The sequence below is a fragment of the Dermacentor andersoni genome, chromosome 3, assembly GCF_023375885.2.
Source record: "Dermacentor andersoni chromosome 3, qqDerAnde1_hic_scaffold, whole genome shotgun sequence".
NCBI lineage: Eukaryota > Metazoa > Arthropoda > Arachnida > Ixodida > Ixodidae > Dermacentor > Dermacentor andersoni.
Window position 1 is genome coordinate 58,248,225 of NC_092816.1, and position 27,690 is coordinate 58,275,914.

The 27,690-nt window shown below is 46.1% G+C and overlaps 1 protein-coding gene across 1 annotated transcript in view; it reads left to right on the forward strand.

The window, feature by feature from the left end:
- Dp1 (satellite-binding protein 1 Dp1) overlaps positions 1-27,646 on the forward strand; it is a 43,815-nt gene extending 16,169 nt beyond the window's left edge. Inside the window, exons 8-17 of the mRNA XM_050195168.3 lie at positions 133-306; positions 3,206-3,583; positions 9,087-9,173; positions 9,338-9,472; positions 10,895-11,188; positions 11,857-12,084; positions 13,028-13,243; positions 16,396-16,608; positions 16,942-17,160; positions 24,530-27,646. Of these exons, the coding sequence (XP_050051125.1) occupies positions 133-306; positions 3,206-3,583; positions 9,087-9,173; positions 9,338-9,472; positions 10,895-11,188; positions 11,857-12,084; positions 13,028-13,243; positions 16,396-16,608; positions 16,942-17,160; positions 24,530-24,805 (2,220 nt within the window). The 3' untranslated portion in view covers positions 24,806-27,646. The remainder of the gene's footprint in view (positions 1-132; positions 307-3,205; positions 3,584-9,086; positions 9,174-9,337; positions 9,473-10,894; positions 11,189-11,856; positions 12,085-13,027; positions 13,244-16,395; positions 16,609-16,941; positions 17,161-24,529) is intronic.
- Positions 27,647-27,690: the final 44 nt, after the last annotated feature.

The following is a 27,690-nucleotide window of genomic DNA, read 5'->3' on the forward strand; positions in this document are numbered from 1 at the left end:
CTTACATTAAGATCTAAGTACCCCCCTTTGCCGACGTGCCAAATGTTTCTGTGGCCACTTCTGTAATAAATGTTTTTGTTTATTAGCTAGCTGCAGCCTGTATTGAATATGTCTATGAATCTGTGCCTGCAGGTGAATGTTACGTTTCCGGAGCCTGGATCACGCAATGACAAGGTCCTAATCCGGGGTCCTAAGGAGGATGTGGAGGCATGCCACCGGCATTTGAGCCAGATATGCCAGGAGCTGCAGGCCTCAAGCCATCGTGTGGACCTTGTGCTCTTCAAGCAGTTCCTCAAGCATCTTCAGGTATGCAAGGACGGAACTACCCGTCATTACTTGCATAATAATCACACTTGCGTAATGATCGCACTCCTGAATTTCGTCGTCAAAATTCATTTTTTTTCTTGTGTAATGATCGCGCCCCAAACTTGCAGCAGCGATATGTCGTGTACCAAGTCTAGCTAATGATTGTCGTGCTTACCATCTGTAGAATGCTGTTAAATGCTATGTGAACGACTTTTCAAGACATACCAAGAGGTCTACACACACCAAACATTCTTAAGCAGCACTACCGTTTAGTACATACTCTTTCCGAGCTCCCGCCAACTACGGTTTAAGGGGGGACATGGGGATCAAAGCAAACTTTTTTATTTACCAGCCGATTTTGATGAAATTTTGCACAGGTGTTAATAATATCACATAAACAAAACTGTGAAAATATGGCTGCAATATCCGAAGTACTTTTTTGTTTACAAAATTTTTCTGCTTTTATTTTTGCAATATGCCTGCACACCTGTATATTGATGGTAGGAGTTCAAGCAAACATTGATAGCACTCCTATATGTATCCTCCACACAGTGACATTCCTGTAATTTTTTTAGCCTACCAGATTTTTTTTTTTATTTTCATTCCTAGTTAGCTACTTCAGTTGCATGAAAATCTCGACTGTGAAAACAAAAGATAACAAATTATTGAAGCAACTATTTTGAAAACAAAACATGTCACTGTGTGCAGTGGTGCACAATGAGTGTAACAAAACAAACGGTGTAAAAATATTCATAACAGTGGCTGAGATATTGGCTTTGCAAGTTGACCTTGGTGGCAGAAAAAAGTTTTGAGAAAAAGGTGTTCGAAGTTTTGAGCCATGTTTATTCGAGTAGAAACCACCGGCCTTGTAGGTGCAGGTATCAGGTTCATCTCTTGGCTTCTTGGATCTTTTATGCTTGCTTTCATGTGCTTTTTGTGCCCTCTTATTGCTCAAGGCATCTTTCTCAGCCGCTCGACTCGCTTGAGTCCGTCACCACCGAGCATGCTCCTCCCGCCGTAAACCCTATCTTCCGTTCGGTTGCCGGCACAGAACCAAGTGACGCGCGGACAGTGGCGGCGGTCATATTCAACACCTCCGACAAGATGAATTGTGACTCGAGATGCGAATGTATGGTGCGACCGTTGCTGATGCACGGTTCGTTTTCACGGCCGGCAGACGCACGCGCTTGGACCGCACTTTCGTCGTTCATCTCGGTGACGGCGGTGGCACAATCGGGGTACGTTGCGGAGTATTTACGGGACGTCGCAGGCCCGGAAGCATCGAAAACGGCCGTTATTAGTTGGGTATCATCACCATTGGAGCTCAAGGCTGCAACAGCCTGCGAACTGCCCGGCAATGCGTCGACAGTCTCTCTTGCAAGCTAGCGCGCGGACACATCTCTGCTAGGACTACTTATCGTTCGGATGTTCGGCGGCTTGCGCTTGCGGCTGCCGAAGCGGTGCTTGGTCGCGTATTTCGTCGTCCACGTCCGCCCAGTCATGCTCGAAACCACAAAATGAAATAGAAAACTCAAATCGGAATAAAGCGATGAAGCGGCGGTGTACCTCGAATATCTAACACGTAAACAAAGGCGCAGCAGCCAACGCGCGACGAAACGGGAGAAGCAGACGCCGCAGCAGCTCGCTTCCAGACCCGGCCAATGGGGGGCGGCTCATAGAACGCACGTGACGGAGCAAGCCAATCGGCGGCCGTAACAAGCAGCTCCGCGACCTTCAGACTTTTTATGTTTTTATGCTTGCTCTTCTCTCTATCAGGAAATGAAAGAGGGGCGTCAAAAGGCGAAGAGGCGCGCTTTTCAACGGTACCAGCATGGCCGCGCCGCGTACTGCCGTTCCGGAGCTAGGGGCGCTCGAAAACCGCGACTTTTCGACCGATTTTCACGAAATTTTCGCTGTATTGCCTGGTGTATATATTTATTTATGGTACTTAGCAGTCGTTTTCAGCGGAAGTACTTGGAAAACTTATAGAAAAGGGGTCAAAGATTCGGAATCTGCAACTTTCTAAAAAGCGATTTTTGGGTCGTTTTTCCATAGTTGATCCCCGCGTCCCCCCTTAAGGGGGTTTTGAGGTTTCACTGTATTTCAGACATCTTGCGGTGCACTGCTGGATATTAGGGCTCCACCTGCACTACCACGTGCCAGTGTCGCCACGGAAATGAGAAAAAATTGCCTTGTTTTGGTTTTTAATAAGTCGTTGGCCATGCTGCCGGGTCCTCCTAGCAAAACTAGCGAAGCCTAGTTTGATCCAGTAGTCGCCAAATGTCCCCAAACTGCAGGACAAGCCAAGTGGAGCTGCCAAGTATTGAAAGGCTCCATTTGTTGTTTGTCGATTGAGTATGGTGTGTCCAGAGTTTTTCATTTTCATGTTAAATGGCGAAACGATCCCGGCGACTTGTTCAAGCAGTTTCAAGCGGCGCCAACTCCACGCTTGATGTCTGCACCAATTAGGGCGGTGGTTACGTAAGGGAAGTGCAGGACCACGACTGTTGCAAGAAACCTGTGATCGCTCGGCTATCGCAACTCTGTCAACTTCAGTTATGTTGCCATGGGATGAAGATTCGGTGCATGCATTGACTATACTTTCGTCTATAACAAAAGCATGACAGTCATCAAAACACGGACTGACCATGTCGTAAGCAAGCGTATGTGCGTGCAGCAATGCGTTGAAATTTGCGCGCCATATTCTTGAATGGTCACTTGTAAAGGTATTATCAGTTTTCTTTAGAATGGGTGCAAGAATGCATCTCGGCACACCACTTCCAGATTCCATGTTATTTTGTCCCTGCCTGTACATTCCACACTTGGGCATGTTGGTCCAGAAGCTAAGTGTTCAGACTTTCTTTCTTTCTTTTTTTTGCTGCATCCATTGCCTTTGCAGGGCAAGGGCCGGCCGCTGGTGCGGCGAATCCAGCAGGAGACGGAGGCACGGATCGACCTGCCCCTCGAGTCGAGCAACTCAGACGTGGTCATGATCACGGGCAAGAAGGAGAGCGTTGCTGCCGCCAAGGATAAGCTGCTGGAGGCCCAGCGGGAGCAGGCCGATGTCATAGAGGTGCACCTGATGATCCCCTGCAACCTGCACAATGCCATCATCGGAGCCAAGGGCCGCCTCATTCACTCCATCATGGAGGACTGCGGCCGCGTCCAGATCACGTTCCCCCAGCAGGACTCCAAGAGCGACCGTGTCACCCTCAGCGGACCCAAGGATGACGTCGACAAGGCCAAGAAGCAGCTGCTCAACCTGTCCAACGAAAAGGTGTGTGTCTGTTCCCTCAACTCATTGTGTGCAAGTTATCATTGCTGTCTACTTGGCTGATAATAAAAATAGTATTGAAGGAATAGAGCTGTTACAAAATAAAGCCCCTGTGTTTGCGTTGCAGCTAAACCTAAAGTAATTTTATGCCGCCTGCGCATCGGACACACACACCTAACATATAACTTTCTACTGACAAAACAAAACAAACCCTTATGTGAGAAATGTGGAGATGCACTCACTGTAAATCACATTTTATTCTCGTGCACACAACTCGAACGGCTAAGGAAGAAATATTTTACTGTATTTTACAATGAACGCATTCCCTTTCATCCCAGTCTGCTTTTAGGAGATAACCCACTAGTAGAAACTTCATCTGTTTTTAGTTTTTTGAAAGACGCAGCGATCCTAAACGAAATATAATATATCACAGAACTACTGATTCTAAAAATTATTACCCAGTTTTTTCAAGCATCTTATGATGCACCTCACCCATTTTCTCAGTCCTGAGAAGAAGGCTGAGGTCTTCATTTGGTTTGTTGGGCTCCTCAGAGTCCTTGTCCGGACAAGGACCTTCGCTGAGGATACCCAATTTTGAAATAAATTATACCATGTGTTTGGCGCATGATAGCCTGAGTTGCTTATGCGCCATAAAACCCAATACAATACAATACAATAAATGCGATCAAGTATAAATCTAAATAGTTCTGCGACAACATCATGGTTGATAGTTCAGGTCAATGTTGTGCCAGTTGAGACAGAGTGATGTAGGTCGCTCTGGCAACGTAGATGCGATCGGTGCAAAGGCAGCTTGAGACTTTTGGGACAAAGACAAGACTTGGGGCAGAGGCTTTCGAAAAATTCGTATCAGGCGTGATCATATCACCAAAATTATGCTATAATGAAACAGAATGTGTGCAGGGGCGTACAGCACAATGGCGGGTGTGACAAAGGGGCTCCCATTTTTTTGGTTCATAATTATTTCTTTTCTTCAGGGATTTTGTATTCTTTTTTCTTTCGGAGCACACATACTGTAGCCGGATGTAGTTGTTATAACCGATAATGTGGTATGGGAGCATTGTAGCAAGTGGTTTTACCATAGAACACATGCAAAAGTTGACGGTGCATCAGCTGCTTTTTGTTACATCTGATATATTGGTAAAACCAGTATCCTTATAAGTGGGTTGGGCTGTATATGCTTACAGCAAATATTGGATATAATAAAAGTATTTTCGTGTTGATTATGACATACAGGATCCTGCATATTTCGCTTCGCCTGTTCAAAAAAAGGTTTTGCTCTCACCGCTACACTGTTCTTGCTCAAATTTTGCTGAATGATTGCATTTTGGAGTCTACGTCATTTAGTATAACTTTTTCTAACAGGCGCAGCAAGATATGCAAGACCCTGTATAATTGATGTTTGGCTGTACATACCGTATAATGCGGAATACAGGTCGAGGCGGAATATAGGTCGACCCCCTTACATTGAAGCAAAGAAGTCAACATAAAAATTGTAAGGGACAAAACTTTGTTTTATTTAGTGGTGCCGCCAGACTCATCACCTGCTCATTCGTCTGAGCTGTCTGAACTCTCGCCCGAAGATGACTGCTTTTCGCTGGCTGCGTCCCACAACATGTCATCCTCGGTGCCGTCCAAGGAGTTGTTAATGCAACACTTCTTGAATGCCCGCACCACCATATCGTCGGGCAGCGAGCGCCAAGCCTGCGACACCCATGTGGCCACAGTGGCGAGAGGCGGCCTGCACAGCCGGCCGGTTGGGGTCGCCGGGTTGTCGCCGGCTATCCACTGATTATATTGTTAACGGACACAGTCTTTAAAAGGCTTGTTGAGCACGACGTCCAGTGGTTGAAGTGTTGAGGTCATGCCTCCCGGAATGACGGCGAGTTCCGTCCTCCCGTCGCGGAGTGCCTGCGTCACACCTGCGGTCAAGTGCCTGCGAAAGGCATCCAAGACGAGCATGCTCGGACACCGCAGGAGTGCGCCGGGTCGCCGATTCCAGATGGTCTTAATCCAATTGAGCATGAGGACCTCGTCCATATAGCCCCTTTCATTCACGCGAACAACATCGCGCGGGAAAGCCTCTTTCGGCAGCATCATCCTCTTGAAGATTATGTATGGGGGCAGCTTTCTGCCGTTTGCAGTACACGTGAGCATCACCGTGAAGCGCGAATGCTCGTTCCCCGTAGAAAGAAGCTTGACTTTTGCGCCGCGTTCGCACACTGTGGTGGGCGACGGCATGTCGAACCACACCGGCGTTTCATCAGCGTTGCCGATCTGTCCCAACATGTAGCCATGCTGCTGCCGGAGACGGATAACATAGCGCTGGAATTCAACCAGCTTGTCCTCGTATGCCTCTGGCAGCTTCTGGCAGATTGATGTGTGCCGTCGAACTACGAATCCCTTGCGTCGCATGAAGCAACGAACCCAATAAATGGAGTCCTTGAATTGTTCCTTGGGCAGTCCGGATTCTCGGGCGATCTCAATAGCTTTGATGCGGATGAGTTCCGCTGTCACTGGCAAAGATCTGGCACGATGCTCGCGGATGAAATCCGCCACCTTGTCTTCGAGCTCCGGGTGCACCGCGCGGCGCCCGCGAAAGAACGTCGTCCGCGCGCTGCAGGCAGACAGCTTGACTTTCTGCCTTCGCCAGTACCGGACGCTTTTTTCCGAGACGCCAAATTGCCGCTGTGCAGACATGTTCCCATGCATTTCAGCATATTCGATGACTTTCTTTTTAAACGCTGCGGTGAACTGACGTCGAGTACTCGTACTCATATTGCGGGTTATCGGGAAATTAGCAATGCCAGGAACGATCGCTGCACAAGAAGGGAAGATGGCGTCCGTCCAACTGCGTAGGCCGCGTTAACGTTGGGCCGCGTCGGTCACCAAGGAGGCGATAACGATGCGGATGCCGAAAGGTCTGCGCTCCTACACGTTGCCAGACGACTATTCATGTTGTGCCAAGGGCCCGTATATAAGTCCAGGGGTGACCTTTTAGTAATATTTTTTGGAAAAAACCTCGACCTATATTCCACACTATACGATAGATACAAGAAATTTTAGATCGCATTTGCATTTGTATTTTACCCTGGCTTGCATTTGAGTGTGCATCGTGAGGGTGTAAATGCTAATCTTCGTGTGCAAGTCTGATTTTGTTATGAAGGTTAAATAAAATGAATATACAGTGAAATCTTGGTATAACAAACTTCAATGTAACAAAATTCTCGATATAACAAAGTATTTAATTTTTAATACGTCTTGTCCATAGAGCACTATGTATTAGAACTTCAATATAACGAAGTGTGTTTATATGTAACATCAATATAACGAAATTTCACTGCCATTGCAAAGGAATACCAAGACAATAAATGGAAACTTCCGAAGACATTTCAGACAAACTTCCCAAGCATGGGCTGTGTATGCAGCCCATGCCCTGTTTTAGAGGTAATCTGATGGCTGTGCAAAGAGCGGGCCTGTTGAGAGGGGATGGCATCGTGTGCTGTCTTCCTGCACTGTTGGTACTGCATTTTGTGCAATACTGAGGTTTGGATACGCGTTGAAGCGAGAGGCAGATGTAACATATGCTCCCTGCTGCAGGGCGCTTTTCATGGTAATGTCGTTTCACTGCTAGCGTCACTAAGCTGCGGGGGCGGAGCTGATGCGAAAGCGTGACTTCGCCTCGTACCGCTGATCTGAAGGTATCATAAACACGGCACAAGACCATTTCTTTTGTTCCCGACTCTCCGTCAACAAAATGAATTTTTTTGTCCCTCAAATTTGCTTATTCCGATTGCCCGACAACTCTGAAAACATTACGGAACCTTCAGTGCAAGAAAAGTCCATTTGCGACTTTCTTATTCGCATAAAAGGGAGAATTTTCATATAACGAAGCAAATTGCCGATTTTACCAACTTCGTTATATCGAGGTTTAACTGTAGTTCTTTCAACTTTTGCGTTGCCATAACGTGACAAGAAGTGAACAGTGGGTGAACAGGGATAGCTTCAGGCTGGAACCAATTCTTTTTCACCCTTTATCACTCTTTTGTCTGGTTTGGATCATGTGAAGGCAAGGTTCCTCCACGGTGGGCGGCAATGGAAATGCTGCCTGCAGCTCCAGTTTCCTTGGGTGCTTATCACGCGGGGAAATATTAGAAAGGATAGTAATGTGGAAGTTCAGAAAATCTTGCTTTTTTAGTGCGCTGTTGACACAATTTGGGTAGCAAATTGGGCGTCGGGAGGTGCTGTCGCACTGCGGGACGTGCGCCAAGCACACCTTTTCATTGATGGCAAGGCTGCCATTCTGGAACCATCAGAAAGAGGAGAGATCCAAGTTTGAGATAGCCACAACACCATGTTTCGCCATGCAGAAATAAAAGCCGAAGCAGCAAACGAAAAAGTTCGTTTAATCTGGAAGGTGAAGCATTGATTGCGATAGAAATTTATTAGACGGCTATATGGAGTAAAGTTAGTAGTTCTATCGACTATGTGAAGCATGAAGCACTGCAAACATTCGCCTACTAAATTAACTAGCGTGGTGTCGCGTTCGAAAACATCTCAATGGCCGCATATACTCGCTGTCGGAACGCTAGTGTGATGAACAGCAGTGGCAATGGCTAGAGAATTCCCCTTCATGCTGCCTCTCGCTTCAACGTGAACTAGGCGCTGGAGAACACAGCGCACACGACGCCATCAGCTATATCAGGTCGCCTCGTCTTTGAACCCACCGCAGATTGCCTCCAAGATAGGACGCATGTGCCCGCGGCATGGGTACCCAGCCACGGGCACATGCACGTCGCCCTGCTTTCCCCTTGCATGCGTGAGAAGTCACCGCTGCACCAGGCCACCATCCTTCTCGGTTCACCCTCGCATGCTTTCTCTCGCACCTACAGCATACGGCGCGCGGCAGCAATATTATCACACTTGAACGTTATACTTAACCTCGTGGCGATGCCGACAGTGGAAATTTGCCTGGAGTGTCCATATAATTGCTACTGCAACGAAATTTTTTTAGAAAACTAGTGGCATGGTTAATTTGCGTGGCCATGCCGGCACAGGAAGCACTCCTATTGGCCGATACGGATTTGAATCACGCCTGTGTGTTTTGCTCTCATTTTGACAGTGTTGAGCTGGCCATCCCTTTGTCACGGCAAAGATTGGCAATCACGGCAGGATGCTTTGCTGGCTCGCGTTACTTTTGAATATGTCCAAAAAGCAAAATTGGCAAAATTACAATTCAAAATTGTGGAATCTCGTATCGAGAAAAGAGAGAGAGAGAGGCTTAAATGTATCTGTAACACACAGCCCTCCCTCGATAACAGGACGTCTACCTTTCAAACATTACTTGGGAGAACCCTTTGTGCAGGCATTCTAGCACTCCTAATAACTTTCTATGCTTTCCTAGTCATCAGCATCTAAGGTGTAAGCCAGATGTAGCAGACATGTAAAGACTGAGGAAGCGCTAACATATTTTTTTCTTTCATTTCAGCAATTGTCCAGCTACACAGAGGAAGTTCGGGCGCAACCAAAACACCACCGTTTCTTGATTGGCAAAAATGGTTCCAACATTCGCAAGGTAGGTCCTCCTGAGCTGACCATCATGTGCTCTGCTTTCGGTGTACAAAAGAAAAAAAAAAAAGCATGTTTGTGCAACATTTTCTCTACTTGGATCAGGTTTATCTATCCTGATCTGTTTGCATAGTTACTTGCCCAATTGTAAAATTATCTGAATACGTGCAGGTGAGGGAGAAGACGGGTGCAAGGATCATCTTCCCATTAGAACGGGACGAGAACCAGGACACAATCGTCATCATTGGCAAGAAGGAGGCTGTGCTGGACGCAAAGAAGCAGCTTGAAGAAATGATCGAAAGCCTGGTCAGTGGCTTTTTTTTGAGCACGTGTCTATTTGCGTTCGCTGTGCGTGTGCTTGAGAAAGTGGAAAGCTTGAAAACCTGAGGGGCCATATTCTGGCTTGAGGGCTTTTGGATAATAATTTCACTATAGCGTGGCGTAGCGATTGTGCGCTGCCAGGTTTGAAGTGACGTGCGTCCCGAGAACACGCTCGCCAACTGTGCTGCATCAAATTGGTTCCGATACGAGATGCAGCATCCTGTACGTCGCACCCGCTTTTGCTAGGTAAGAGAGTTTATGCATGCTGTGAAAGTGATGGACCAATAATATGGCCCCTTATGTGCAGTGGCCCAAAGCGTGAGCGTGGAACAGGGGCTGTATTCTGGAACGTTCTCCTTTTCGCAATAGTGTCGCCGCCGCGATAGCCACGTTCAATAAATCAAGCAGCTGCTTACCCGTGACGTCAGCGTGCACTACCAACATGCGCTCTCGAACGCTTCGCGTCGCATGAGAGACCGTGCGACTGCAGAGTGGCTCGGGTGTGTTGTTTTCGAGTGTAGTGGCCGCAGTACGGGTTCTGCGCACTGACTACGGTTGGCTACGGCCGCTTTAGGTAGAATAAATCGAAAAAGGAAATGGGAAATGTTTTATTTTAATTGAATCGACAAATATTGCTGCGAAACAACGCGTGTAAGACGCCACCAAGGAGACTACTATAAACTACCACCCACCTACCACCTCTCACATCTACTACACTGCACCACCAACCAAATGCCGAAGATGTGTTCGTCTATTCAATACATGTCGAGAGCACCCATCCACACCATGAAGTTGAAATGACGTAGGCCGGAACTACTAGATGGCGCTATTTATTTTGCAGTTTTGCTGAAATGGCCAATCCGCGCATGCCATTGGCGGAAGGCGTGGCCAAGGCGATAGTTTCGCAGAAGGTGAACGTTTTAGAATACGAGCCCAGGTCACTGACTCATGGCAAACTGGTGTAGATTAACCTTTGTCCTGGTCAGTGGTATGGTTGAAAGTAAATTCCACATCTGGCTACCATGGTCATGAGTGAAACTGATTAGAACTCTTAGGGCTAAGTTTAGTATAGCATACACAAAATACCCAAGAACGTTTATTGAGGGACAGCCACCATTGGCAGAGCATTGCACGCATCATACAGAGGTTGTGGGTTTGGCTCTCAATGCCAGCAAGCTGTCTTCCCATCCCCTTTCATTTCCCTTTTCTGCTCGTTAGGAATATTAACCTTAGTTAAAATGTAATGCTCTTTCGTAATTCAAATAAAATGTAATTTAAAGAAAGCAAAGTTTCTTTCTATGCTGGTCTTGGTTTCATTTTCTATTGACTTCCAGCCAGTGTTGGAAGTTATGAGCCAAGCAGACCCACCATTCCCCCCTCTCTTTCTCTGCCTGTCCCTCAAAACAGGAGAAAGTTGTGGAGGAGGAGATGCACATTGACCCCAAGTACCACCGCCACTTTGTGGCGCGGCGTGGCGAGGAGCTGCAGCACATCGCCAACGAGTTTGGCGGTGTGCAAGTGAGCTTCCCGCGCAGCGGTGACCACAGTGACGTCGTCACTCTCAAGGGGGCCAAGGAGTGTGTAGAGGGCGCTCGCAAGCGCATTCTTGAGATTGTCCAGGACCTTGAGGCCCGGGTCACCATCGAGTGCGTCATCCCGCAGCAGCATCACCGTACCATCATGGGCGCCAAAGGCCACAAGGTTAGTGCCCATCTAATCTGACACTGTCTAACTGTAGCTTCAAGATTGCTTTGACCTTCCTCATCTCGTAGCATTATCTGCGAGTTTTGTGTGGGCCCAGCTGTAATAAGCAAAGTGTGGGTTTGTGCTATCTGCTGCCTTATGGCACTAGGTTAACAGTGAGTGCAATGGGTTCATCTGTGCCACGTTACTGCGGCTCTTGTCTCATGCAAGAGGGATTTGTGGAAGAACCAATGTCTATTGAAGAAAGTCTATGATGGCTTGTGGAGCTTTTGAAGCACAATGTAAACAGGACAGTACTCATCCTTCACTTTTCGCTCATAGTGTTAATCTTTCACCATGTTATAAGCAGCGATGGAATTGATAAAAATGGAGTACAGTGATGTGTAGCAAATTGTCACATAGGGAGGGAAGCCATAATGCCTTTCTGTCGAGATCAAGAATGTCATTTATGTACCTTGTTGCAGCGGATAGATTTCAACGGGCGATATGAAAAAGTTGCCCTCAAGGCTGGGCTTTCAGTTTGCATTTTGAGAGAGATGCTAGAAGATAAAAAGTGATGTGAAAGCAAAGTGATTCACAGAAATCATAGGGAGCAATACTAATTTGTGCAAGGATGTTCTCCTGGGTCTTAACCTTTGCTGCATCCCATTTGCTCGTTCTCCTAGGTTCAACGCATCAACCAGGAGTTCAACGTGCACATCAAGTTCCCCGAGCGCGACTTCCGTGATCGGGAGACGCTGGAGAATGGAGACGTGGCGGTGAACGGTGATGCGGCCACTGAGGAAGAGCCAAGCAAGCCGCGCAAGGAAGACCTGATCCTCATCACGGGCAAGCAAGAGGACTGTGATAAGGCACGCGAAGCCCTGCTTGCTCTGGTGCCCGTCACCGAAGAGGTGTGTGCTCTCTCTGCTCTTGATGTTGAATGCAGCAGGATTTACAAAAGCACAGCTCTTATGCAGTGTTTGTTCCGAGTTTTGCACCGCTGTGCTGGAACACCCTCCTTAATTGCCTGATTTATCCTCCTGCGGGTTTTTGTTCCCCAAATGAAAACTAGCGTTCCAGGGGCAGCATTTCAGGGATGTTAAGACAATTGAAAAGATAAACAAAGCTGTTGGCTCTTAACAGAACTGTACTTCTAAGGGTGCTTCAAACAATGCAAGGGGTGGCATCAGTGTATTGAGACTAATGGGAGAAGAATTTGGAGGTAACCGCATTGATGTGTCTGAAAGTTTGGGAAGTAATTGTTTTTAAATGTACCGCACAGTCTTTTAGAAAAGACCTGACATTGCTCAATTTTTCTCACCTCTTTGCTGGTTTGTGGCTTCTTCATGCACCGTGCCACGTTGAGGACAGCAATGCACTTCATTCCTTAATAGGGCAAAGCAAAGCTGGGTGGAGGGAAAACAGCTATTGTCAGAGAAAGAGAATGCATGGCGACAAGCTTGAGTCTGATGGTGCAGTCATGTATTTGGATCTGATGTTGACTCGCTCAAACACACACATGGTCTACACTCTTGGAAGTGCCTGACAAGTGCCTGAAAGCTCATATGAAACAGTTCTGGGCCATCATGTTGCACATTGACCTTAGCGTCACAGACCACAACCAGACCAAAGCTCAGGCCTGCAACAAATGAGAGAATGTGATCCAGACGAGCCGACCTCATGGTCAAACGGGACTAGGGCTGAGGAAGAAAGAGTTGGTTCTTCAGTGGTTCTAGCTGTTGCTTTCATTCACTGCTTCAAAGTTTGGGAAAGACTGACTACAATTCAATTTTTTGTCTGGTTCACTGTGTAGTTGTTTCTCTTGAGCTGACCCTCTGGTCGCATTGTGTGCAGGTGGAGGTTCCGTTCAAGCTGCACCGCTTCATCATCGGCCAGAAGGGGGCTGGGGTGCGACGGCTCATGGAGGACCACGACGTGAACATCACGGTGCCCCCACAGGCCGACGAGAGTGACACCCTGGTGATCTCTGGCCTGGCTGACAATGTGGCCTCTGCCAAGGAAGCTCTGCTTGAGCGTGTCAACCAGATCCTCGAGGAGGAAGAGGACAGGGTGAGGAATGGCTGCTTGTGTTTGCCTTGTGGTTCTTTAAACCATCCTTGCCAAATTAAACTGCGCAGTCTTGTTCAGTTTCTGTGCAGATTATTTTTATAATTGTCTAATTAGTTCCAAAGTTCATAAAAAATAGATTACCATATATTGCCATTGCTTGCAGGAACAATAGAACAATGAAACTCCCCAAAATATTCTTTAGACACATAGCTGGGCACACTGAATCTTGATGATACAAAGCTCTCAGGACTATGCGAAAATTTGTGTCACCCAAGAACATAAGAAAATCTGGAAATTAAGGGAAGATGCAGCAATGAAACACAGTAAAAGCTTGTTAATTCGAATTCTGCGGGGATGTTACGAAAATTCGAATTATACAAAATTCGAACCAATGAAAGTCAGAGAAAAAAAATTGCGTATATAGCCCGACGTGGCGTGAGCATTCGCAAGGCCACGCTACGTCATGTTGGCATGAACATCATCTATACTTCGAAGCACTGGCGCAGCCAACGTAACCGGACGTGGGCAACGCGGTCCGATGTGCCCGACGTTGAGATGGCTCTTGCTCCATCCTCGCATTCGTTGCGCTGACTGGCACGGAGAAAAAAACAATGTCCCAGTTTTGCCCGAAAAGCGAAACATCGATTGCAATAGCGATTAGTAGATAGCTATACGAAGGAAGGATAGTAGTGTTATCGGCCATATTAACTTGTAAACATTCGCTTACTAACTTAATTAACAAGCACGGTGTCACATGCGCACAGGTAAGCATGAACACATCTCGCTCGATGTCCGCGGAAACTCACTGAAAAAGGCTGGAGTAAGGAAATGCGGCAGTAGCAGCGAGCGAATTGACCTTCGTACAGCTCTCGCTTCAACGCGAACGAAACATAGAAAGCACATTGCTTATGAAGCTACCGGCACTACACGCACTCTACAAACGTCGCAGATCGCTTTCACAATGAGGCCCACGTGGGCACCCACTTTGGCCAAGTTGCAGATAACTTTCAAGATACGGCGCCTGCATGGACGCGCCGTAAGCAGCAGCCGCCGGAGGAGAATGTCCCGTACTAGCTCCCTCGCCTCACCCCCATACCTCGCATGCGACAGGAGAGGGCGCACTCCGCCCTACCTTCCTCGCTTGGGCATGCGAGATTGAGCAGTGTTCGCCAACGTGCTCCCGCGCACTAGCTCTCCCCCCATCCACGATTGCACGAAGTTCGAATTATCGGTGGCGGTGCGGATTTCAGTATGAATTAGCTGGATGTGTTGCATATTGCTTTCACCGTATTTACTCACATAATGATCGCACTTCCTTGTCAAAAAATATTGATGCAAATTCAGAGGTGCGATCATTACGCGGGTTAAATTTCCCACGAAAAGAAGCATTTTCTTTTTTCATCCCGCATCCCGCTAACCTAAGCTACAGTTTATCTAAGCACACATACTACAACACTTAAAGCTACGGCAGCTAGGCTCGAAGCGCATGCGAGGTGGCCATTTTGAAATGTCAGTGGCAATACGGTAACGCAGAGTTAGGGTCGTACTAGATTCTAACGCACAGGCTATTTTTGGACCCGTTTTATTGGGGGAAAAGTGCACGTTAAATTCGAGTAAGTACGGTAACTTGCACGCTTGACAGGGGGATAATTTGACATGGACTGTTTATATGCCATTCCAGAAAGCTCGCACCACTTGTTTTGTGCCAAGAAAAGACTTAGTTTACGAGAAAATTGCATCTTAAGGGTCCAAATACCTTTTTCGAAATTCACATCTCTCGCCACCCAATAGGGGGAGTGGTGACGTTGCATACGCCATCACCACCCTTTGCTGCCAAAACAGTGCCTGAAAGACGGCGGTACAAAGCCAAGACAAGTGGATTTGCCACTGCAGCTGCTTTTCGGTCAAGGGGCTTAGGCCATTCGGGCATCCCGCGACATCACATGGAAGTTGAATTCTCTGCTACAGTCGACTCCCATTAATACGAAGTTCGCGGGGACCGCAAAAAACTTCTAATTAAACGAACTTCCAATTAAGCACAAAACACAAAAACAGCACTTTATTAGTAGCGAAATCGAATATTTTCTCTTAAGAAAAATAGTCGGTCATCTTGCTCTGCTTCTTGCCGAATCGCGCTGCTGAAAGCAAGTTTTGCAGGCTGTAGATGTGGCGGAACGCTTCTTCCGCGTTACCTTCAGCGGCAAAGAAGCGCTCTGCTAGAGCAAGGCATAACGCTAGTGAAATGAAGAGCGCTGTCAGAATGACAGCGAGTGTCTGTGGTATGTTCGTGTTTGCCTTTGTCTACATCACAATGTGCTTGTTAATTTAGTTAGTAAGCAAATGTCTACAGCAGTTTAGGCAGCTGATAAAATGACTAACCTTACTTGGTATAGCTATCTAATAATTCGATATTGCAATCAATGCTTCTCCTGTCAGACGAAACTGTGACATTTAGCACGATAGCAAATATGTGGACATTCCAAACGCATTTCCGCCATCGCCATCAGGTTCTGTATAAAGTCCAAGCGTGATAACACCGTCACCATGCGGCCTACACTGTATGTGCGAGTCAAAGCATGCGAAAGTAGCTGACAGTCGAAGCTCAATCTCACCCACGCGAAGGAGACAAAACATTGCAAGGCACTGGGGGAGGGGAGAGAGGGGAGCGGCGTTCTGCAGCGGTGCATGTGGTAACTATGCACGGTTGCACGGACGTATCTTGAGAGCGATCTGCATTGGGGGCAGTCTAACTGCGTCGGTGGCTCGTTGCTTTGTGCATGCTGTGTATTCACGGCACTCACTTTGCATTGAAGCAATAGACAGCATCAATGTCACTTTGCTCGACGCTGCCGCCGTGTTTCGTCACGCCAACATTTTGACGAGTTTCCACGGCCATTAAGTCTGTTTGCTCGTGCACACGTGACGCCATGCCTGTTAATTAGTGTGCCTGTGTTGACAAATTTGTGCGGCCGATAAAACCACTATCCTTACTTTGTATAGCTGTCGATCAATTTGCTATCACAATTGACGCTTTACCTTTCGGGTGAAACTACAACTTCTTTTTTCTTTTATGCTTTCTTTGCTTTTCTTTTACCTTCTTTATATTTTTTTGCCTGTTTTAACTGTGCGGTTACATTTCCTTGGTTGTGCAGAAGCTGCGCAGCTTCCATCTGGAAGTCGAGGTGGACCCCAAGTACCACCCCAAGATAATAGGCTGGCGGGGGGCAGTCGTCACTAAGATCCGCAAAGACCATAATGTACAAGTGCAGTTCCCCGAGAAGGGCGAAAACATCATCACCATCATCGGCTACGAGAAGAATGCCTGCACTGCGCGGGATGAGATTCTGCGCATTGTCAAGGAGTGGGTGAGTATACATTGATGCGTAAATGCGAGTTGTCAGAATTTGCTCTGCGCGGGCGTGTTGTGTGCGAGTTTCAATGAAACGGTCCCATGCTGTATTCACTGGAACACCAGAGTTTTGTACACCTCCTTGAAATCCTGGGAAACCCTTGAATGTGGAAAACGAGATTCACGGGCCCTTAAAACTCGTTCAAAATAAATGTGCTCCTTGAATTCCTTGGAAACTGGGGTAGGGGGGACTTTCGAACCTTCAACATAACGGCCTTCCAGAAAAGTTGACTCATCTCCCCCCTCCACCGCCTCACCATTTTCATAAAATTGTTTATTTTTTTCTCAGGAGGACATGGTGACAAAGGAGATAGAGATAGATCACCGAGTGCACTCCCGGCTGATTGGGGCCAAAGGGCGCAACATTCGGCGCCTGATGGAGCAACACAAAGTGGAGATAAAGTTCCCACGGCCCGAGGACCCCAACAAGGACCTGGTGCAGGTCACAGGTGCGGAGGAAGACGTCGAGGATGCCCTCGACTACCTGAAGCAGTTCGAGGACGAACACGTGAGTATCGTTGTACTACAGCTCAGACCACATACAGTGTAACCGCTTGTTGTGCGGGACTGGATATAAGGCAGTCTTTTCCCACTCCCGTTTAACTTCCTATAGAACTGGATGTGTACACATATTTGTGTGTAAGGTACGTTCTCACTTGCACCTCCTGTACCATTTCACGAAGTGCTGCATCCTTCCATTCGTTTCAGTAGTGCAGCAATGGTGCCCTCTGAAACATACCATTTGTTTCAAAACATACAGAAAAGGTGCAGTACTGGTTCAGTATTTTGCTGCACCCTCTGGTGCCGACTTGGTGCAGAGGTACAGGTGCAAAGCAGTAGCCTAGCAAATGCAGCACACTGTGGGGTCTCAAATGTGCTCTTGGGGTAAAGGAACAACAATCCAGTACAGTGAACAACCGGTTTTTCGGACATGCCTGATAATTCGGATGCCTTCGTGGCACTGCCACATACCCCATAGTCAATGTGTAAGAACTAGGAGTGTACGAATATCAAAATTTTCGAATACAAATGGAATACAAATATTTAGCTTCAAATATCAAGTTGAATGTTGAATAATGATATGCACATGCATTTATTAGCAAAGTGGTCTATTTTAATATGTTGGAACATTGCGATTACATCGTCATTGGTAAAAAAATTAAACTTATTTAAGCCATTATGCTAAAAGGTAGTGTACAGTCGAACCCACTTGTAAGAGTATTCAAGTGCCACGAGAATTATAAACGATAATTGTTATAACCGGGTTGCTTGAAGAAATGAGCATGGGGGGATGGCAGAGCTCATATGAGCAAACTTTAATGGCAGGGAGACCAGTGCCCCTTCCCACCAGCTTCCTCCATCCAGCTGCTGATTGTGTCCACTCGTTTAACTTCTTCCTGTTGAAGGATCAGCTTCTCATTGTTATAATCGATATATTGTTAAAAGTGGTATTGTTATAAGTGGGTTCGACTGTATTTGGCTCATGTTAGCTTTGGAAAATTGAGTAATTTCCGCTAGTTGTCCGTTCTCGCCAACCTATGCGTTATTATACCGCATCAGTTTACCATAAACTCGGAGGCATTTGACCTTGTACCAGCCGTCACTCATCACATTTGCTATCAAGCAATAAGCTCAGGATTGGGTGTGGAACCTGCAAATGCAAAAGAGTGCACCCTCGCTGTTCGCAAACCCGTGCCCCTCGCTACTGAGGGGCTGGCTTTCCTGCAAGTCATAGGCGTGCCGTGGCTAAGCGTGTTTTCCAGGCGACATTTCGCCAGCAACATGAAATTATCAAAAGATTCAGCACAAAATCAGACACGCTTTCTTAGATTAGATAGAAATAAACGCTAATAACCATGTTAGCTCCTGCACAGCCAGCAATATGTTCTATTTGTATCGAGTATGTGTATCCAATCGAAATTCGAAAATTGTCGAATACCTAGTTTTTGTATCAAATACAGATATTAAAAATATAGATAACTTAGGGAAAAATGAGACATCCACCCAATCGTAGCAATTGCTTCAAAGGAAATCCATACAGGTTCCTCAAAAGAAAAGCCTCGCAGTTGGAAAAAAAAAATTTTTCGAAAATAGTCAAAATTTTCCACTATTCGCACACACCTAGTAAGAACGTCTGACATTTCCGACGCAGAAACGTTTCGCCGTCTGTTTTCCCGGACATATTGCCGGGACAGCAGGTCCCAAACGGCATTAATCGAAGCCGCCACCACCGCCGCCATTTTGATAATCTCTCCGCCTCAAACTGGTGCTATAGCACGCAGATCTGCTGGCAGCCGTAGTCACCATCACGGCAACGCTGGGCCTAGCTGCTTCGACATTCACTATCCAGTTTCTTGTTGTTCGGTGCCGTGTTCATTATTGGAACAATTCGCCACTGTAAGCAATAGCGCCGCGCCGACTTTGCCTTTGTAATCCTTGCCAATGTCTTCGGAGCTCGGAAAGCACAGCGCGTCGCATAATGCCGGTACCCAAAAGTCCGCTTCGCCTCAATACACCTGTTACGCTGTGAAGCGTACCAAGAGTGGGAGGGGCAATTGTCACCTGTATGCATTTCCTTAATTTACACGCGTGCACCCACCTTTTCTTATCACAGTATGAGCACCGATATACCTCATAAGTGTACTGGCAGACCTTCAGAGCTTTTTTTGGACATGCCTGTTGCGATTTGAGCCCTTGGGTGCAGTAAAAAGCATGCATTCATTTTTTCGGACTGCCCGAGATTTTGTACGTTTTTGCGGCCCCTAGAGAGTCTGAAAAATTGGACGTTGACTGAAGTGCAAACAACACAAAGGCATTTATTGCACCTTTCATACAATGCCTGCTAGCCGAATCAACAAATCATGCGACAAATCAAGGAAGTCTGGCTCGCCACGACCAGATAGCGAGCAAATACGTTCGCTCCCATGCTGCACACCAATGCCTATTCATTCGCGTTTGCAGTCACACAAACGGTGTTACATTCGAACGATTGTGTTCGTCCATTCCGATGTCCTGCTTCCAAGCCTTTTGCAGGACTATCTGCGAACGGTGGGCGAGCATACGAAATATTCGCACCGCTCAAACCCCAAGCCATAGAAGAAGATAGTGCTCCCTTTCACGCCCCAGTAACTCTTCCTCTAGGCGACATTAGCAACGCAATACCCGTGCAATCTCTCATAATATGCTGCAACCACACTGACTCCCGCCGGCGCTTAGCTATGCGTAGAAGCCGGATTACAGGAGACGCGTGAGCCATGCGGGGAAAGCATCAGTAGACATATGGGTCGAGCATCCCCACAATGCATGCGCAAGCGCAGTTAAAACCACACTTCTGTGCATCTGCCGTGTCTGCACAAGGGCTGGTGTATTAACGCCTCATAAGCTGATCATGCCAGTAGTTCAGGACCTTTCAAACTTATGTACTCTGTGTGTGTGTGCGTTAGTCAGACAAAACATAACGACTGCACTGCGTCTGAACTTTGGCTTTTATTTCGAGGGTTGCACAGTGCCTGCACCAGAGAAATTGAGTTCCACAGTTTCACGTTCGCCCATCACGACGCACGTCATTGTGAAGTGCAGATATCATACGTGTGACCATCCGCGGTTCAGCGACGCTGTCAGTTTAAACTGTGTTCGGCAAATTGATTGGTTCAGAACATTATTCACACGCAATCTTTGATCATCCTACCAGTATGTGCATATATGTGTTCACGTAATTGCTGCTTGATCACACGACCCCACTTCACGTGCACTACCGTCAGTGCGTAGCCTGTTGGTGTCATATCGCACCAGATCTTCGTGTATTCGTCTACAGGTACGAGCATATATCAAGGGCAAGCTTTCTGTGATGGCATGCCGCCTGACACCCCCACTGGCTAGGACTAACTAGCGCTGCCTTCTCAGGAGTTGGCGGACAAAGTTGCGGTTTGGTGCAAAGTCAACAAAAGGCTTCACAGGGGCTGCGCTGCGCTTGAAAAGCAGAGGAAACACCTCAACAACAAAAATGCAACTTGCACGTCCCGGTCGTACGCTTCAACTCCCGGACACATGCAGCTACTACTTGGTCTACGTGTTTTGCACGTGCACAGCCTTTTAAAAATGTTTTGCTTGTAGTGCGGTACCACTTAGTGTGGATATTTGAGACTCTGGCAACTTGTGTAATTACTCTGTGCTGTAGTATTCGTGTCCAGCAATACTTTGCACTGTAAGCAGCTTGGTGCTAGCTTTCTGCTGCTTGAGCATATGGTTGCAGGTTTGATTCTCGGCCACTGTGGTTTAACTCCAATAGCCACCATAGAGGCATTGTGGCTATGGAATTCTGCTGCTGAATGCAAAGATGCTGGTTCAATACTTGGCCACGGCCGCATTGCAGTGAGTCGGAGAAAGAAGTAACCTTGTGCGCTCACATGTGCACCAAAATCCAATTGCCCCAGATGGTCCAAAATAATAATGAACCGTGCACGACACTGCGAGTTATTACATCCTGCAAAACGGAAATCAAATAGTGCATTGATCTTGTAACAAGTATCTAAGAAGTACAGTGAAACCTGGTTAAACCGTAGTTGGCCGGAGCTTGGAAAAAGTATGTACTAAACGGTGGCACTGCTTAAGGGGAAGCTTTAGCTCGGACCCAACTCCGACGCGGCCTATTCAAATACATGTAAAACGCAAAAACGTTTTTATGAGATAACCCCTGGACCGATTTTAATTAAATTTGTTGCATTTGAGAGAGAAAGCTAAATTCTAGTGACTGTTGGAAGCAGAATTCTGATTTTGGTCCTGCATTTTGTTACAAGGATTTTCAAAATTGTGGAAGTTCGAAAAAAATAGAAACATGAAGTTTACAAATTCATCATCAAGAACAGATATCACGGTGCTGTAAATGGCGTCTATTAGACCATTGATAGCGGACAAATTCGATATGTCATTTTACATCTTATGTGAATTTGTTACGTTGTTTACAGGGGTTCTGCAAAAGCTGTATTTGTGTATTAAAAAATTTTTTTGAGATTCCTGTGTAACATATCAATTTTGTCCGCTTTAGATCCACTATTAGATGAAATTCACAGAATTGTATTATCATATTTCGTTGCTGAATTACTGAGTTGTAAACTTGATAGTTTCGTTCTCTGAAAATTTTCAACTTTTGTCAATTATTAATAAAAAAGCGACGACCTAAATAAAAAATTCAGAACCAACAGTCACTAAATTTTGAGCTTTCCTTTTAAATGCAACGAATCTCTTCAAATTTCGTGCAGTGGTTGCCGAGAAAAACGAATTCTCCTTTTACATGTATTTACATAGGAGCACCCGAGCTAAAGTTTCCTCTTAACCAAAATAGTGTGAGGTAGCACACTTACCTGTCAAAAACGGAACTGCAAGAGAGTACGATGAAAGGGCAGAAAACGTGCAGTATTTATTCACTTTGCGGGACAAAAGTCTGTTATTTCCATTTGATGCCGCGGCGAGCTAACAGTGACATTGGCGGCCTCAAACTGACTTAAGCTACGAGTCAGCTTTTCCACTTGCCCCCATTTATCAGCGAACGCCCACATGAGGCTCGCGTAATGCACAGCATCTGCCACTGTTGGGCCTGAATCACCTGTACCTTTGCTTTTCGTATCGTCCTCATAATTGTCATGAAGCAACACTTCGGAAATAACCAAAGCAACGATGTCGAAAAGTCGAACCTTGAAAAATTGAACCTCGTAGCCGACGTATTTTTGTGGTCGCAGCAGCACTGCCGAGCAGCTCCTTCGCATTCCAAATGCCACACATCGTAGTCAACGGTAGATCCCTCTCGCATGTCGGCACAGATTTCTTCGTGCCACGTTCGATCACACGAACAATGTCTTTTTTCTTCTATGCTGAGCACCCAGTTTTTGTCCTAGCTTGCATGAAGCGACAACACTCTGACCCTGGCACGGTGCTGAAATGATGTTGCTGTTGATGCGGCTTCACCTTTCCAAGAGCCCTCTGTGTTTGCGCTCGGAGGCTGTTCTGATCTCTGAGGCTCGTTCTGCTGGACCGACGTACTGCCACGATTTCGCGATGAAAAGTGGAAACGCTGTGTGTTAACCGATACGTACGCAATAAGCTGCTACGGTTTATACGTATACAAAACCCATTATGTTCAATGGCCACTGAGCCTGAGATTTGACTTTGCTAGTTTTAAAACGGAAACTACTGTTTAAGCGGGTACGATTTAATGAGGTTTTACTGTATACAAGTGATGTTCTTGCGGACAGTTTGCAGGTACAGTAAAATGTTGATATAATGAATCTCACGGTACCGTTGAAATTTATCTTGAAATATGGTCGTTTTGAATACACGCAAATTGGGGCTAAACACTAAATTCAACATGAGATATCTCCTGCATTTGCAAGCACCACATCACAGATGGTTTATGCCGATCACAGACAGAGGTCACATGATAGGAGTCGGAACGCACGTTTATGTGATGTCACCTTCGCCTAATGCACACTCATGTTCTACTGGCTTCGGATCTGTTAGCACTACGTGAGTGTGGGCCAGGCCTTATGTGCGCATGCTGTACTGACAGTCACCAGCAGCGAGATTATGCGCAACAGTTTCGAGCATGTTCCATGTTGGGGAAGATGAAATGCGATGCGGCAGCGAGGCAACGATCATGACGCGTTAATCCTTGAGCGTGCACTGGCTGTCGCACATGAACCATGCAACAGTGCATTTCTTAAGAATGTAGATAACACATTTTGAACTGGCACGCCCATTATGAACAAGATTGTTGGTAACACCAGTGGCTGTCAGTAAAAGCGTGCAGCGAGTGGTTACATTGTTTGCATATCCATGACCTGGGCTTGCCACTGCACATCGTCACCAAATATTACCAAAGCCTAGAAGCATCCAAGAATTTTATTGCTTTCCGCCTGTTATTCTCCGACTTCCTGATTGAGCTCTCCGTCACGGTCAGTAGATAACAATATGTGATCCTTAAAGCCATGGGCTATGTCTGTGTCTGATAATTCTTATTTCTTGAACGGATTTGTAGGCATTATGAAGGAAATAGTGGCTATGTTTCGACGAGCTACTGCGTGTAATTTTTCTCTGGAAAGCTTTCTTGATAAAAACGGATCATTGTCATCGTGTGCCTACAGAGAAATATTTTCTGTCGCCATTTTATGACAACAATGGCATTGATCTAGGCTGTGACTGTAGACTGCTAGTTCAGCGAAGAGTTTTTATATTCTAAGTGAAGAGTTTTGATAGTCTATCCAGTTGCAGCATGCAGAAATATTTAGTCTGGGTGTGTGTGAATATCCATTTTGAAGTATGAATCGAGTGCAAGTACTGAAGTATGAATATTAATTCGAATATTGAATAATGATATGCACATGCAATTAGCAAGTTTGGTTACTTTAACACGTTGGAACATTGCAGTTATGTTGTCATTGAGGCCATTACAGTAAAGGCTTGTTTATTTGGTCTATGGTCTTGCCAGCCTGTGCATTACATATACCATCAAATGCCTGGAAACTCTCGAGTCATTCGGCAAATTGCACATTTGATTACTTTTAGCAAAATATTGGTTATATAAGTGCAACGATCGGCAATGTCTATGCATGTGTGCAGAAACCTGTTCCCTTCACTAGAAAAATATTAATTGCATTGAAGTTTAATAAGATCAAGCATAATAAATCCACAAGAGCATATGATGCCACAAGCACAAAGGTTAGACAAATCCATATATGTAGTACCATTATAGCTGAATGATCGCAGTGCCAGAGCTTGGTATGGTAATTCTGGTAAGAGCTTCAAGTAAACAGTTAGTCGTGAACTTTGTTGCTGCTTCCACCTAATTTCCTTATCTTTCTTCCTTGTTTTTTGACCGCTTCTAGCTGGAAGACATTGTGGACCAAGAGAGCTACCACCACATGTCCCGCCAGAGCCAGAACAGCGGCAGCGGTGGTGGTGGCGGCGGCAGCGGTGGCAACAACTCTCAGGGATGGACCGAGACGTCCCCCTCGAGCGAGGGATTCGTTGTGCGCGGTGGGCCCTGGGAGCAGCGGGCGCCCGACACCACGAGCACGCAGGAGTTCCCCTCGTTCGGCGGCGGACCGCCTCTCGACTCTGTGCCGGCCAAGCCTGTGCCCTGGGGGCCCTCGCGCCGCTAGGCAAACAGCCACGGGGCCTTCCTCCTCTTTTCATTCGTGGCAGCCAGCCTCCTCTCGGGAGTGCAACTCTCCACTCCACCTGCCCCGCTCTCTTCGCCCCCTTTTTCGTTTCCACGACACTGGCCCCTTAATCCACTCCACTCCATTCCTTCCTTCCTTAAACACTGTGCTCCGTTGTTTGTCTGCGTCGCAAGAGAAAAAAACAAATTGGGTCTTCCTTTTTCGCCACTTGCTTGTACTGTTAGCTGTGTGCACGGTATGGGAGGAGAGCTGCTCCGGACCAGACGTATGAAAGAACTGTCCCTTGAAGCCAAGGTTTTCTTCTTCCTCATTTCTCTCCTTGTTTTTGTAAAGGCGTCCCTATCTTTCTTTTTTTCAACTGATGTGCCTGCCTTCATATCCCGGTCCTACCCCCACATTCTTTATTTTTTTTTTTGTGCATCTGTTGGCTGCATTGCAGCGAGTGCCTACAATCTGCCCTTCTGGACAGCAGTCATCCAGCAGTCATCTTGCTTCGACTGAAAGCCCTTCTCTTGTAGCTTTCACGAAGTCTTTCCTTACTTTGTTCTCTTTGTATGTGTGTTGCGATGTAATGTAAATGTGTGCCTGAACTGTGATTGTTGTGTGTGACAGGCCTTTTCTTCTTTTTTTTCTTCTCTGCACTCGTGGTGAAAGGTAGCTACTACATTGTAGGCCTATTATTTTTGCCTGGCCTTGCCCCCACCCCTAATACATTTTTTTTAAAACTTAGTTACCAATTAAGCTGCCGAAATTGCTGTGTTGTGTTCTTGGAGAAAATTGGCTGCCAGTACAAGTAAGTCATTGGTTTTCAAGCCCCCTTCTTTCCCTGTTCTGTCATAATACACCCTCTGTCCTTGTTTACTTGAATCCATGCCAGCTCATTTCTGCCTAAGGCAGACACTGTCGTCATGGTAAAAACTGTTTCATTTCTCTGCTGTTCACTAAACCGGCTTGGACGCTACTGCAGCTTTTCGTGCTCTCGACTTGTTTGGTTGTGGATTAAATCCAAACGGCTGCCTCTGATGTTGTCTTGCAGCTGTTCAGGAACTGTTAGTTTGCTCACCACCGCTGACAGGAATTCCTTTGTTTGTTGTGAGAGAGTGTGCCGTTCACATGTTGTGTACACGCATGGTTGCAAGTGTAGCAAGGTGCCGTCTTCTCATGTGACTGCTGTGGTTACATTTTTCCTGTAGTGTTTTCTGTGGTTGCGCTTTGTTTTTCAAGAAACTGAACCACGTTTGTGCTTCCGGTGCTGACAAACTCTCTTCTTTTCTAATAATTGCATATCTGTACGGGTGCTTCTTCAAATCGCCGGACAAAACAAAGATCAACATTTTCCTCTAGTGCTCGGGTGTGGGGGGGGATTTAGTTTTCTCTTTTTTTTATATATATAGGGAAAGCCTGCATTTGAAAAGGGAACCTTAGTTCATATATTTACACTGGCCTCACGCATGGAACTACTGTCTTGCCTTGATTTTGTTTTTTTATTTCCAGTTCAATTTTTTTCACTGGGCTTCAGATTAAATTTCATTACACTGCACCTTGCACACATGAACTCTGCTGGTAGGAATCTAATTTTGATTACACATACACACAAAAACAGCAAGCGTTGCTGCAAACAACTTTGACTGTCACAAAGGTTATTTTGTGTAGGGTTTGTTGTTCTTTCCAGCAGCTTGTAGTACATTAGCTGTGGCAAAAGAAAACAAAAATGAGCAGTTACTGTCTTCGACATTTTGGTGAGAAAAATACTTGTTGCCTCCCCCCCACCAATTATCCTTGTGTTGTTTTTGTTTTTGTGATGCAACTGTTTGATGAACTGCATATGTTTTTTTTGTCTCAATTAGTAGTATACAGTGTGCTACTGCTACTGTTAAATGGTTTTACTGTTGCTTTGTGCAGTTGCTGGAAATCTGGCATGTACAAAAAAAAAAGACTGCTTTCCTTACAAAAACTATCGAGCCTTCCACAGCTACTTGTGTGCTTGTATACCTAAAACATATAAACCGTCGTTATTTTTTTAGTCTCTTCTTCTCCTCCTTCTTTTCTTTCTTTTGTTGTATGGTGTGAGTGTCCTCCACAAACAAGCACAAGTTGTGTAAGGCAATGCTCAAGTTTTTCTGGCTGCAAAAGAGGAAACGTAAGCTCTGATGTTCCCCCGAGACCCCATATTTTTGTTGTGCAGTCTTTTTGTTCACCACTGTACAGAAGAAAAAGCCTGGTAGAATTTGTCCCCTCTCTATACACATTCTCTTAAAAGCCTTCACCTTAAAGTTTCTTCTTTCTTCTTTTTTTTTTTTTACGGGAGGCAAATTTTTGCTTGTTCAACTGAGCATGTTGGAGCCATGCTCGGGCTCAGGCTTGGGCCCAGTGTGTCGATAACTTTTATTTTTCTTTGTTTGCTTCACATTGTGTGCAATGTTTGCAACTCCGATCAAGTTGTACAAGTTGTGCTGGGCCTAGCACTTGTCTCACCCCCTCGCCTTGTCCCATTCTTTCAACCCTCTTCAAACTTATTTTTGTGGAGAACTTTGGAATGTGTAGTCACAAGCATTTTAGCAAAAAATGCAGGATTAAGTGCGGCGGTCTGAAACCTTTATCTCTCTTGGGGGCAGTGAACCACAATGTTGCTGTGTGCAGAATGGTGATAAAAGCAAGAAGAGTGTCGGAGAATGTCCCTGATGCCTCCCAATGTGGTGGCTTGGGTTGAGGGTCCTAGTTGGGGGCAAGTTTCTATGCAGTCTTTTGTGCCAGTCGTTGTATATTCTAAAGAGGTATATTGATCTATAAAAGGGGAATAAAAAAATGTTACAAAAGTTGTCCCTTCTTTTGAAACATTGCGTGGAACAGTGGTTGCAGTCCTG